At 39.3% G+C, this 13,506-nt stretch overlaps 1 protein-coding gene across 1 annotated transcript; it reads right to left on the bottom strand.

Moving 5' to 3' along the window:
* Nucleotides 1-11,665: 11,665 nt before the first annotated feature.
* Nucleotides 11,666-12,118, bottom strand: LOC138875834 (uncharacterized). The gene has a single exon (XM_070154707.1). It carries the CDS (start codon nucleotides 12,116-12,118, stop codon nucleotides 11,666-11,668), a length of 453 nt encoding a protein of 150 aa, XP_070010808.1.
* Between the last annotated feature and the right edge of the window lie 1,388 nt (nucleotides 12,119-13,506).

Consider the following 13,506-nt stretch of genomic DNA (forward strand, 5'->3'; position numbering starts at 1 on the left):
TAAAACCCGCGATTTTATTGCAATTCTGGGCTGGTAATGATATCATATTCACTGAGTTCTATTGACACTTTGCTAACCTACAGGATAGTTCTTCCTTATGCGATATGTTCCTCATGGGGGAAGCAGTTATTACAGAGATAGGATGAAATTGAAAATATGGTCTCAATTTTCTAGATGCCATAATTAGTGTTAAAGCAAGTTTTTCTAGATGAGGGTATCGTGTCTCAGCATCTAACAAAGATTTACTAACATAATATATTGGAGATTGTTTAACTTTATCCTCCCATACAAGTACCGCAATTACCGCCACTTCTGATACAACAAGATAGATAAGCAACCTTTCCTGTCTTTCGGTTTGTCTAGCAAAGACAGATTTGACAGATACGATTTTAAGTCCTTGAAGACTTAGTCGCATTAATTAGTCCATTCAAATTGATTCTGCTTTTTCAATACTGAAAAGAATTTAAAACTCTTTTCAAATGATTTTGAAAGAAATCTCCCCAGTGCTGCTATTCTTCCTATTAATCTCTACACTTCCTTTTTGCTTGTGAGTACATCGGGTATTTCCTTGATAGCTTTGATTTGTGTAGGATTTACTTTAATTCCCCTATTAGAAATAATAAAACCTAAAAACTTACCTAAAGATATGCCAAAAAGCACATTTTTCTTGATTTAGCTTCATATTGTACTTGCGGAGAACTGAAAAGTGTCCGACAATTGCCGAAAATGATATCCTGCCTATGTCGATTTGACTAGCATATTATCAATGTATACTTCATAATCTTTCCCAGATGTTCTTGAAACATTTTAGTTACCAATCTTCGGTATGTAGCTCCAGCATTTTTTAGACCAAAAGGCATGACTTCGTAACAGTAACTCCCCATTTCTGTGATAAAAGAAGTTTTTTCTTCATCTATAGGGTCCATTTTTATCTGGTTATTGTCACACCTCCTTTTTACCCACCCGAGGAGGTATATAAGGGAGTTCTTCCAATTTAAGTGACATTATTTGAAATGGGATTATTTATTTGATTTGTAGAGTCGCCACTTGGAATATTTTAATTGGTGTCCCAAGTCACCGATTTATTTTAAATCCCAAATCGAGGAAATTCGACTTTCCTTTTGAAGTCTGCGAACCAGAAATTCTAAGTAAGGAATTCTGTTAACTCGGGAGAAGGTGTTAGGCATTCCCCGATTACCTGGTTCTATCACGGTCGCTTAAACTATTATAATTAGCCTATTATCTTATTTATTACATGTTTTAGCCTATGGTGTATTTTTAGTTTAATAAACCGCTTTTACTTTATTTTTAGGAAGATTCAACGTTATCTAAAACATGTCTCGAACCACGCCACATGAAATGCACCCGCAGTCCACAACACATTTAATTTAACGTTGTTGAGATTTGGATTTGGGTTACATGAAATGCACACCCGAGTTTAGGAAAATTAATTTAAATTATGCACCTAAAGCAACTACGCACTTTCAAGTTTGCGAGGGCCATGAAAAATTCAACTAAATGGCACACCTCAATTTCTAAAGGGTTAAAATTTATTAAGTGAGGGCCATGCGTTTTGAGATTTTATTTGTCATGGCACACCTCGATTCCGATTTTAAAAGAAGGTTGAACTAAGCTTTTGAGGTCCATGAACTATTGATGTTATTTACTATGGCACACCTCAACTAATTAACGGAATCTAATTAACTAAATACTAAGAGAATCAGGATTTTATTCAAACTAGCTGAAAGGCTTTGCGTTAAAAAGAAATAGGTTTAATTATTTAACCAAATGGCTTGGGCCATCAAAAGCAATTAACGGGAAGACTGGGTCCGACAAAGATGAAGCAGGTCTAAATAACATAGAGTATGCAATCACATCTACAAGTGCCTTCAGGCTTGGGCCCAGAGATGAGGACGCAGGATCGAGTCCTCATGAAAGCAAACAAATCTGGACATCAAGGTTTTGGGCTCTAAACAGCCCTTCTATGACTCAAATCCAATTTAAACTTAAGCAATTCTCAAAGGTAAACATGAAGCACATTAACCAATTAAAATACCGATGGAGGAAAATTGAGATGCCTCTCGTTTAAACATGAAAAGTATTATCAATACTTCCATACATAAAAAAAAAGCTTGGCAGTAGATATTACTACGCTACTATAGTGACGTAATAGCCTTTGAATTTGTTTCATCCTTACAGAACAATCTCCAAACCAAAACCAAATCATTTCTGAAGGTTAATCTAAATACTGACTAGCAATGAAATGGTAACAGTTTATTCAAGACCCCAAAGGTGTGCTATCTATCCTATGTCGAGCCCCAAAATGACAGTACAAACACTTAACATGCTAAAACCACAATAATGAAAGTCCAAGTACAAGTCTAATATGAATCACAAGGTCCATAGCATGAATAAATACAAGAAATAGCATAATTTAAACATGGGATATAGGTGCATCTCTAGCAATAACTTGACATTCAACTAAAACTCTTGTTCACAGCTTCAAAATACTTCAAACTCAAACTCCACACACTGATAAAGTTCCAATGTGTACCTGATTTCAGCAAATAAACAAGGAAAAGCCTAAGGTTAAAAAGTGAGCAATAGCAGTAACCTCGCAAAAGGAAGCAACCAGCTAAATCAGCTCAAAGCAATGATGGAACAATGGTAGAACAACAAATAAAAACCCAACTTCAAGCCTAACTCAAACCATTTCTCAACCTAGAAGTATGGTTATGGAATTTTCAAGAGTTCTAGCTAACAAAGTGAATCAGAAAACCCAAAACCAAGTAGAATTTTATCAGTTTTCAGTTTTTCAGGAATTTAAAAGAAACTCAGTTACTTCTGAAGTTCTCAGTATTTTTTTAGGCTCTTTTCAGTCTCTAAACCTCTAAAAAACCTAACTGGAGAATGAAGTTACAATGCCTTTATAGGCAAGCCTTAGGGCAGCAGAAATGAGTTTTCGTTTTGCTCTCTAATCCTTTTGGAATTTTCGTTTTTGCTATTTAGTCCCTAAGTTCAAATTCAGCTTTTCAAATCAGACCCAATCCCACCTTGTAGGAAGCTTCCCCATTCAGTTATAAAAGATTCCCTAGCCTAAATTTCCTAATCTAATCCTTAGAACCCCAGTTTTTTACTTCAGAAATCAAATGGGTCAAATTGACACAATGACTTGAACCCAAATGAATGGGCTGCTCTTTGAAAATGGGTCAGAATTGAAACCAAGGCCCAAACAAAAATCAGAACTCTATTTTAGTTATTCACTGAGAAATTAGAAGAACTAAACAACAGAACGATTTCAAAAATAAAATTCTAGCTAAATGACCGATTTCCCTTTTTAAACTAACTAATGAGCTATAATTAAACTACATATTCAAATTGAAGCAAACCTAATTAACTGACTGCAAAACTAAAACAAGAAAAACAAGAATCAGAAGTTTAAACCTAAAAACTAAACAAGTGAATAAACAAAAATCAATGCACAACCTTTAAAAATTGAAAAGAAAAACTGAAAAATGAACGGAAATAATCTGACCACAAACCCTTGTCAAATTTCAACCAAAGTAAAAACTTACTAGAGAAAAGGATGAGAAAGGAAGAGGAATAGACGGTGAAGCAACAAGAACGGGCAATGAGATGAAGAAAACTTACCAAATCCAACTCGAAACCAACTGGAGACATTGATTTTAAACGAAACTAATGTTAATCATTTGTTCTTTGTCAAGAACAAATTAACAACATCAATTTGCATTGAATCAAACTTCAACTCGAAAAAAACAGAAACCTATGGCCATGCATGCCAACGAGTTCAACAGAAATTGATTTTGGACTCTTAGGGTTCGAACTTAGATTTAAGATTCGAACATATGTGGAAAGATTCGAGGGAAATGGTTTTGAGATTGAGAAAGGGGAGGCTGTGATAATTCTATGGTGTTAATTTGTTGTTGATTAGAGGTGGCGCCGCCGGCTTGAGGTGGTGGAGAATTGGGGGGCGCTAGGGTTTAGGTTAATCTATGATGAGGGAGATGAGGAGTGAAAGGGACGAGTTAGGGGGGTCAACATTCGGACACTTATATATTAGAAGGGGTCCCAGTTCCGGACCGTTCAATCAAGTGAGATCGACGGTCCTGATTAAGAGTAATCTAAACGGGGTCGTTTGGTTAGATAAGGGGGCGGACCGGGTAAAGGGACACGGGTTTGGTCCGGTTTGACGGGTATTTATGTTAAATCAATTGGGCTTGGGGGAAATTGAACTAAATTGGCCCAAAATCAGACTTCTTCTTTTATTTCCTTTTCTTTTCCTTTCAATTTCTAACTTTCTTTTCTTTTCAAAAATAAAAATAAAACCTACATTAATTCCTAACCCAAATTATACTACCAAATTAGGTTAATTAAAAAAAAATATTTACAACAACTAATTAATTAACTAATTAAATGAAAACTACAAAATTCGAAGCTAAAAATTAAAATGCAAAAAATGAGTTATTTTGTGATTTTTTTCTATTTTGTCAAACAAATTAATTTACTAATTAATCTAAAAATATAAAATTAAGTCCTAAATGCAAATGCAATGTAATTTTTCTATATTATTTTTATGAATTAAATAAAATTAAACATGCACAAAAATGCAAGTAATCAGAAAAATTCTACAATAAATCCTAAAATAACAAATAATAAGAAGAAAAATCTAATTCTTTGGAATTCTGTAGGAATAATTAATGTGAGAAAAAAATCACATGCTCACAGCTGCCCCTCTTTGCTTGGAGACACGAAGGATTTTTGGGCAAAGATAAAATGAGCAGTTATAAGGGATTTTTGCCCGTTTGAAACTCCATGAGAAGCATTTTTGAAGGGAAAAAAAAGCCTGACCGAACCTTGCTTCAGAGGTTGCCTACATATCCTTGGCTATAAAGGAATAAAGTCAGTGTAGTTCTAGAAGTTTCGGTAGCTGGGACTACCAGGAAGCTGTGATTTCACTGTTGTTGTTGCTGCTACAGCTTGCTGAACTCCTTATTGCACCAAAATGGAAAATAAATAGTTAAGCTAGCTAAGCCTATCAGCTATGGGTTACAAGATTCCTGTCTATAAATCTTATGAAGCTTGATCTTGAGTCTTGGCTTGTTGTTGTTGCAGACTCCGATCTGAATCTTGATGCTCATCATCTGTAGCCGCCAGTTCATTCTTCAGCATTGGATCAAGGCGGAACATGCGAGGCTTGTGACTTCAATTATATCTTGAGCAGTCCGCATCTTTCTCCACTTCAGCACTTTGAGTTTACTTCTTTTGCTCTTTTTTCTTCGTTTCTTTATTTGGATTGAGACTCATTCATTTGGTCGTCTCGGTCCTTGTGCCTCGAGGCCAAACCTGCTCAGACACCAAAATAACCAAACGAACGAAATTCTTCTCCCCCAGTTTTAACTAGGAAAATTTTGTGAGTCATTTGTAACTAAAATCTAAACTATATATATATATTTTTTGAAAGCGATAAAATAAGGATTGTGTCTCTTTAAGAGGAAGAGATTAGGGAACAGAGCCCTATATCTGAAAATCTCAACAAGGGATTGGAGCCCTATGTTGGCAAAAGGTGACTAGGGAATGGAGGCCCTATGTCTAAAATCTCAACTAGGGATTGGAGCCTTATATTGGCAAAAGGTGACTAGGGGATGGAGACCCTATGTCTAAAAATAATCTCGACTAGGGATTAGAGCCCTATGTTGGCAAAAAGCGACTAGGGAATGGAGGCCCTATGTCTAAAATCTCAACTAGGGATTGGAGCCCTATGTTGGCAAAAAAAGGCGACTAGGAAATGGAGGCCCTATGTCTAAAATCTCTACGAGGGATTGGAGCCCTATGTTGGCAAAAGTAAAAGATTGATATTGGGGATTCTAAACTACCATTTTTGGATTTTCTTCTTATCCCTCTTTTTTTTTCATTTCATTTCATTTTTTCATCATTTTCTTAGTAAAAATGCAGGAAAAATTTGGAGGAGACTTCCCTTTTGGATGGATTATTGATGTACAACTGTTTCTAGAACTTGTGCATTTCTTTTTCACTTTTGCTTGCACCTGCTTCTTGCACGGTTGCTTTGGATTGCACATGTTTCAATTTTTCCAAATAAAGAACAATTGTTAGTTTGAAATGGTGGTTGGTTTGGTGGCCTTGTTTGTTCTTGATCACTTGATCTCAGCCCAACTCTTTTGGTGAGAACCCCTGCTGCTTGCTGGCTTTTCTGAAGATTGATCTCTCTCCTAAAACCGAGGAACTCAACCTTTCCAAAATTTCTCATGACGGTTTAACCGTGTGGGGCTTTGGCCCTTTCACCTTATTCTTCTTCTAGGGGCTTTTGACTTCGGATTTCTTTTCATTTTCCACAACTTTTATTTCAAAGTATCGGCCATCATGGTCAGTTCGGATCGACTTGACGCATCCGCTGAGGCTGGGGACTTTTCTTTGGATTTGGCTTTTATTAAGCAGAACCTTGTAAAACCAATCTTGACACATTTTCTTTGTATTAGTTTCAGAACAGAATTAGACCGAAAGGGATTCAAAGACAGGTAAACAAAAGACAAGAGATTGAATTTAAGGAGAGGTGTCCCTTTCGGGGAGGAAAGAAGGACTTATCTGGAGTGCATGCAGACTTCAATAGACATGACATGCTTCTTGGACTGGGTACCCGATCTGCGCAGCTATCCAACTTCTCATAAACCCATTGCGACTCATGTTTTAACACAGAGAAACCTTGCCAGGACTCTTTCAATATCAATGGTGGTGAGTGGTTTCTTCTTTTCGATCAACGATGCCCTTTGCGAGTTTTCGCCAATCGACCTCTCTCATTTCTCTTCTCACCATCGCCTTATAGTGCTCTTATGAGTTTTCACTAACAAGACCCTCTCATTTTTCAGTTTCTCTACTCACCATCGTCTTACGGTGCCCGTAGGTTTTTCACCAATAAGACTCTCTCATTTTATTTCTCTCATTTTGATTGCATCGAATCCAAACAACTGCGTTCTCCAATTTTTAACACCTTTCATCGATTGATCGGAAGCACTTGAACAAGGCTTGGGTAAAAGAACTTGGGTCGAATTAAAACTTTAGAACCATTCCGACGGGATCATCACCGAACCGTTATAACATCTGCCGCAGTTTCACTTTCGGGGGAACTTGGATTTTTGTTTTGTTGTGACTGAATCTTAGAGAGAGGCTGCCTACATATCCTTTTGGAATCAAGTCGAACGTAGTTCATGGAAACATTTTGTTTTTGTTATTTTGTTAGTTTTTTAGCCTTTTTTTCAAACATCTTCAAGTTCCAAAGAGGGTAATGAAAGGAAGGTAACTGGCTCAAAGGGTTAGCAAAGGATTGGAGTGTTTGGGTTAGCGAGAATAAAAGCCTTCATCATCCCAATCAGATATTGTTATTGTTGAAGAAGGATTAGACATAGTACCTTTTGACTGAATCTGCATTTATAGTTGTTTCAAGGTCATTTCCTTCAATGTCTCCCAGATATAATGCCCCTTTCGGCAACAACTTTCTGATAATGTATGGGCCTTTCCAGTTAGGAGCAAATTTTCCTTTTTCTTCCTAATGATGGGGGAAAATACGCCTTAAGACGAGTTGCCCCACTTCAAAGTTTCTAGGCCGCACTTTCTTGTTGTATGCATGAGCCATTCTTTGTTGATACAGCTGCTCGTGGCAGACTGTGGCCATTCGCTTTTCAGCGATCAGGGCTAACTATTCCAAACAGGTTTTGCCCCACTCACTATCTTCAATTTCTGCTTCAACAATGATCAGGAGAGATGGGATTTCAACTTTCGTGGGTATTACGACTTTAGTGCCATAAACCAAAAGATACGGGGTTGCTCCGACCGATGTGCGCACAGTAGTGCGATACCCCAACAATGCAAACGGCAACTTTTCATGCCACTGTCTGGAACTTTGAATCATCTTTCTCAAAATCTTTTTGATGTTCTTGTTTGCTGCTTCGACAGAACCATTGGCTTTGGGCCGATATTGAGTAGAGTTCCGATGCGTTATCTTGAATTGTTCACATATTTCCCCCATCAAATGACTATTCAAATTTGCAGCATTATCTGTAATGATAGTTGCGGGAATACCAAAATGGCAGATGAGATTGGAGTGCACAAAGTCTACTACAACTTTCTTAGTGACAGATTTGAGAGTAATTGCTTCAATTAACTTTGTGAAGTAGTCGATGGCGACCAATATGAACCTATGCCCATTTGAAGCTTTCGGCTCAATAGGCCCAATGACATCCATGCCCCAGGCAACAAATGGCCAAGGTGCTGATATGGGATGTCGTTTTGTAGGTGGTGCATGAAACAAATCACTGTGCACCTGACATTGATGACATTTCCTGATGAAACTGAAGTAATCATTTTCCCTAGTCATCAAATAATAGCCCCTTCGATGGATCTTCTTTGCCAAAACATACCCGTTCATGTGTGGTCCGCACACTCCTGCGTGCACTTCATACATGATTCTTCTGGCCTCTTCAGCGTCAACACACCTTAACAAATTGAGATCCGAAGTTCTTTTGTACAAAACATCACTGGTCAAGAAGAAATCACTTGTGTGCCGTCTAATGGTTCTTTTTTGGTCTCCACTAGCTTGCTCGGGGTATTCTTTAGTTTTTAGAAATTTGTTGATATCGTGATACCATGGCTGGATATTTGGTTCTGCCTCAAACGTATTGCAGTAACCGTGCCTTTCTCGAATTTTGATTTCCAAGGGATCAATGTGAGCATTGCCTGGGTATGGCACCATCGAGGTTAAAGTAGCAAGTGCATCGGCCAGTTCATTGTGAAAACGAGGAATGTACTTGAACTCTACTCACTTGAACCGCCTGTTAAGATCTTCCACATGTTGCCTGTAGGGAATAAGTTTGACATCTCGAGTCTCCCATTCTCCCTGATCTTGTCAGATAATCAGATCTGAATCTCCCATGATTAACAATTCTTTGATATCTTGGTCTATTGCTATGTTCATACCCATAATGCAGGCTTTATACTTGGCAGTATTCTTTGTGCAGAAAATTCGAAGCCAGGCTATGGCTGGATAATGCTGACCAGTGGGTGAGATCAAGATTGCCCCAATTCCAACACCTTTTGCGTTCACAGCCCCATCGAAGAACATTTTCCAAGCATTGGTGTCTTCTGATGTTATCTTAACTGAATTTACCTTTTCATCCGGGAACTAGGTGCTTAGAGGCTGGTATTCATCATCAACTGGGTTTTCGGCTAAATGATCTGCTAATGCCTGGGCTTTCATTGTCATGCGAGTGACGTAGACTATGTCAAATTCAGTTAGTAGGATCTGCCATTTTGCTAACCTCCCATGGGCATAGGTTTCTGGAATATGTATTTCAAAGGATCCAACTAGGTGATGAGACAAGTGGTGTAGGCCAACAGGCAATTCCTAAGCTTCTGGACGACCCAAGTTAGGGTGCAACAAGTCTTTTCCAACAGGGTATATTTGGCTTCATAGCTTGTGAACTTTTGCTCAAATAGTGGATCTCCTGTTCTCTTTTTCTAGTTGCATCGTGTTGCCAGAGAACACAGCCGAAAGAAGTTTCCAAGACTTTTAAATACAGAAACAACGACCTCTCAGGTTCGGGTGGGACCAAGACTGGCGGGTTCGACAGATATTCTTTGATTTTGTCAAAGGCTTCATGGCACTCGTCTGTCCATTTAATTGGTGCATCTTTCTTTATCAACTTGAAGATGGCTTCACATGTAGAAGTCAACTGAGCAATGAATCTGCTAATGTAGTTCAACCTTCCCAACAGACTCATAACTTCTTTCTTGGTTTTTGGAGGAGGCAAATCTCAAATAGACTTTATCTTCGTTGGGTGTAACTCGATACCCCTCCGGCTGACTATGAATCCCAAAGGTATGCCAGACGTAACTCAAAATGCACACCCTTGGCTAGGTTTAACTTCAGATCATATTTATACAGTCGCTCAAAGAATTTCCTCAGGTCTCGAACATGGTCATCTTAGGTCCTGGATTTGACGATCACATCGTCCACATACACCTCTATCTCTTGGTGCATCAAGTCATGAATAATGGCATGCATGGACCTTATATAAGTTGACCCGGTGTTCTTCAAACCAAAAGGCATAACTCTGTAACAGTAAGTGCCCTAGGGTGTGGTGAAAGCTATCTTTTCCGCATCCTCTTCATCCATCAACACCTAGTGATATCCTGCATAATAATCCACGAAGGAATGTATTTCATGTTTGGTGTAGTTATCAACAAGGATGTGGATGTTCGGCAAAGGGAAATTATCCTTGGGACTTGCTTTGTTCAAATCTCTGTAGTCCACACACACTCACGTTTTCCCGTCTTTCTTTGGCACTGGGACTACATTAGCTAACCATGTGGTGTATCGAACCACTCGGATCACCCCCGCTTTCAACTGTTTTGTGACCTCTTCTTTAATCTTGTCACTGATATCAGTTTTGAACTTTCTTTGCTTTTGCTGGACAGGGGGGTAATCGAGGTAAGTTGGCATCTTGTGAACCACCAAATCGACACTCAGTTCTAGCATGTCGTCGTACGACCAAGCAAACACATCTTTGAATTCAAACAGGAGTTGGATAATGCGTCCGGGTTTTTTCATCTGTGTGAATGCTTATCTTGGTTTCCCTGACTTCTTCAGAACTACCCAAGTTAACCGGCTCAGTCTCATTTAAGTTCGGCTAAGGTTTATTCTCAAATTGTTCCAATTCTCGATTTATTTACCTAAAAGCCTCTTTTTCATCATATTCCGGTTCTTGGTTCATTATTTTAAAATTAGACAGTGTGTTTGGATCTGGACATGAAGTCAGCAAGCATGTCATATTATTTAAAGCCAATTATTAGAACTGAAAGAAAAAATAAGAAAAAGTAACAAAAATTAGAAAGGGTAAAGAGAGATGAACGATGAAATCTTGATTTCATTTAATTGAATTTGAAGATAAGAGGGTTTAAATTGGAAATTAAAGACAGGAAACTAAAAGGAAACAGCCGAGTTACACCCTGAAATAACTCGTGATGCAGAAAAAGTGGTAGGATTGGACTACCGGGATTGTCGCCTGATTGGGAACGGGGTATCCTTCCAATTTTACAGCTTCGCATTGGGTCTCATGTATAGCACCTCAGCGGTGCTTGAGCCTTCACCTAGTTGGACCATGTGGGTTTCATACAACATCTACCTCATAGCCCCACAGATTTCTTTAATTTCCTCGGCCGTGAAGGCCCCATCTTCCTCTTCCTCATTGTATTTAGGCCTGACAAATGTTCTATAAAGATGCGGAATCGGCTGAGGCAAGACCCAACCATTGTTCTTTCGTTCATCTGCCCATTTTCCATTAGCTGGCGTGTGTTGGAAACCTACCCCAAAGAACTTCTCACTAGCAACCAGGGTGATAGGTTCAGTAATTCCTTGCAATGAAGTCTCGAGCCCCTTCTCGGGTTTGTAACCATGTCTGATCATTTCCTTGGCAACCATAATTGATGCATTTGAGAGAAAGGGTTGAGGACACGGGTCTCCTTCTTCACATTGGTCCGTGACCACAACCTCAAAAACTTGATAGACTATATGTTCCATTCCTTCTCTAGCTTCAAAACACGGGACTGACGGGTCTCGGTAGATTGACTGCTCATCTTACCCATGAACGACAATCTCCTGATCTTCATGTTCGAATTTCACCATCTGGTGGAGAGTGTATGGCACATCCCCTACTGCGTGAATCCAAGGTCTTCCCAAGAGGAAATTATAGGAAGTATCCATGTCCAAGACTTGAAAGGTCACCTCGAAATCCACCAGGCCGATAGTCATAATCAAATAAATCTCTCCTATTGAATCTCTTTTAATGCCATCAAAGGCACGCACGCATACGTTATTGGGACTGATTCTCTTAGTACCGATTTCCATAAGTTGCAGAGTTGAGAGAGGGCAAATATCTACCCCAGAACCACCATCTAGCATGACCCTTTTCATATAATACCCTTCGCATTTAACTGTCAGGTGAAGGGCTTTGTAGTGGGAAGCCCCTTTTGGGGGCAAATCATTCTTGCTAAAAGACATTTGATTGACTGCAAAAAACCTTTCCGCCATCTCTCTAATTGTTATAAAGTGTTTTCAATGGGTACGTATGCTTCGTTGCGAGTTTTAATCAACACTTTTTGATGTTCAGTTGAATTCATTAGCAAAGACAATAAAGAGACTTGGGCAGGAGACTTCCGAAGTTGGTCAATTATTTCGTAGTCTACCATTTTCATCTTCCAAAAAAACTCTTCTGCTTCTTCGGCACTCACTGACTTCTTGGGTGGGAAACGTTTCTTTGTGTCATTATTCACTTCCTCCAGAATGAGGTACTTTTCCAACGGGTTATTTTCCTTAGCTTCTCCTAAGATCTCTTTACCTTTGTAAGTTACTACTGCTTTGTTGTAGTTCCATGGAACGATAGTGGGATCTGTCATGGGCCTTTGCGGTGTGTGGCCAATAACCACGGGCTCATTCAGCCTTAGTGAAATTATTGGCCCCCGTACCCCGTAGGTCCCTTTGGGCACATGCATTTTTGCTCTCTTGTTTAGCTCAAACCTTCTAGGAGGGATCAATGACATATGTTCCTTCTTGTGGACTTGGGGAACATAGATAATGGCATCTTTTGAGGGCGCTGCCCCGGTCTCAATTCCCACTTTCTTTTCTGTATTTTGAGGGGTAGGTTTGCTCTTCTTCTCCCCCTTGTCTTTTTTCGCGATAGCTTTTGGTTTCTTTTCCACAGCGGCTATGGCAATGATGGCTTTTAGAGCTGGTTCAAACTCTCTATCTTCACAGATCATTCTAATAACTGGCCCGTTGTTGTGAGTCGGTAATGGATTGTTTGTTACATTAGGAACGTCTTCGTCCTTCAGCACTATTCTCTTTTGTTCTATAAGATTTTCCACAGCCCCCTTCAGGGACCAACAGTTATATGTATCATGCTCTTCTGCCCCTAAATGGTAGACACATCGAGTACCAGCTTTGTAAGTGGGTGACGCTGGGTTATGCCTGATTTGGGGTACAGGCTGCAACAAACCCATCTGAACAAGTTTGGGGAAAAGGCTGTAATAAGACTCACCGATGGGTGTGAAGTTTAGTATCTTGGGTGGTTCCCAGGCACGAAAGTTGCTCTGTAGAGGTCAGGGATTATAGTGAGCTTGGTGAGGAGGTTGATTTCTAGGAAATGGAGCTCGGTTTTGATTAAATTATTGTTGTGGCCTAACGTAGGGTTGATCATTCATCACTGTGTATGGCTGAGGAACCATAGCATAAGCCACATCTTGGTGGGGATAGTAATGTTGTGGGGTTCTTTCAGAGAAATGAGTTCTTGGTGGATGGGGTTTTCTTGCACTTGAAGTTACCATTGTTGCTTCATCCTTCTTCTTTCGGTTTGTTACTCCTCCAGACCTACCTTGGATTGTTTGGGAGGTAGCCCTTATAGCAGACTGACTCAAGATTCG

The sequence above is a fragment of the Nicotiana sylvestris genome, chromosome 8 (assembly GCF_000393655.2).
Source record: "Nicotiana sylvestris chromosome 8, ASM39365v2, whole genome shotgun sequence".
NCBI classification, from domain to species: Eukaryota; Viridiplantae; Streptophyta; class Magnoliopsida; order Solanales; family Solanaceae; genus Nicotiana; species Nicotiana sylvestris.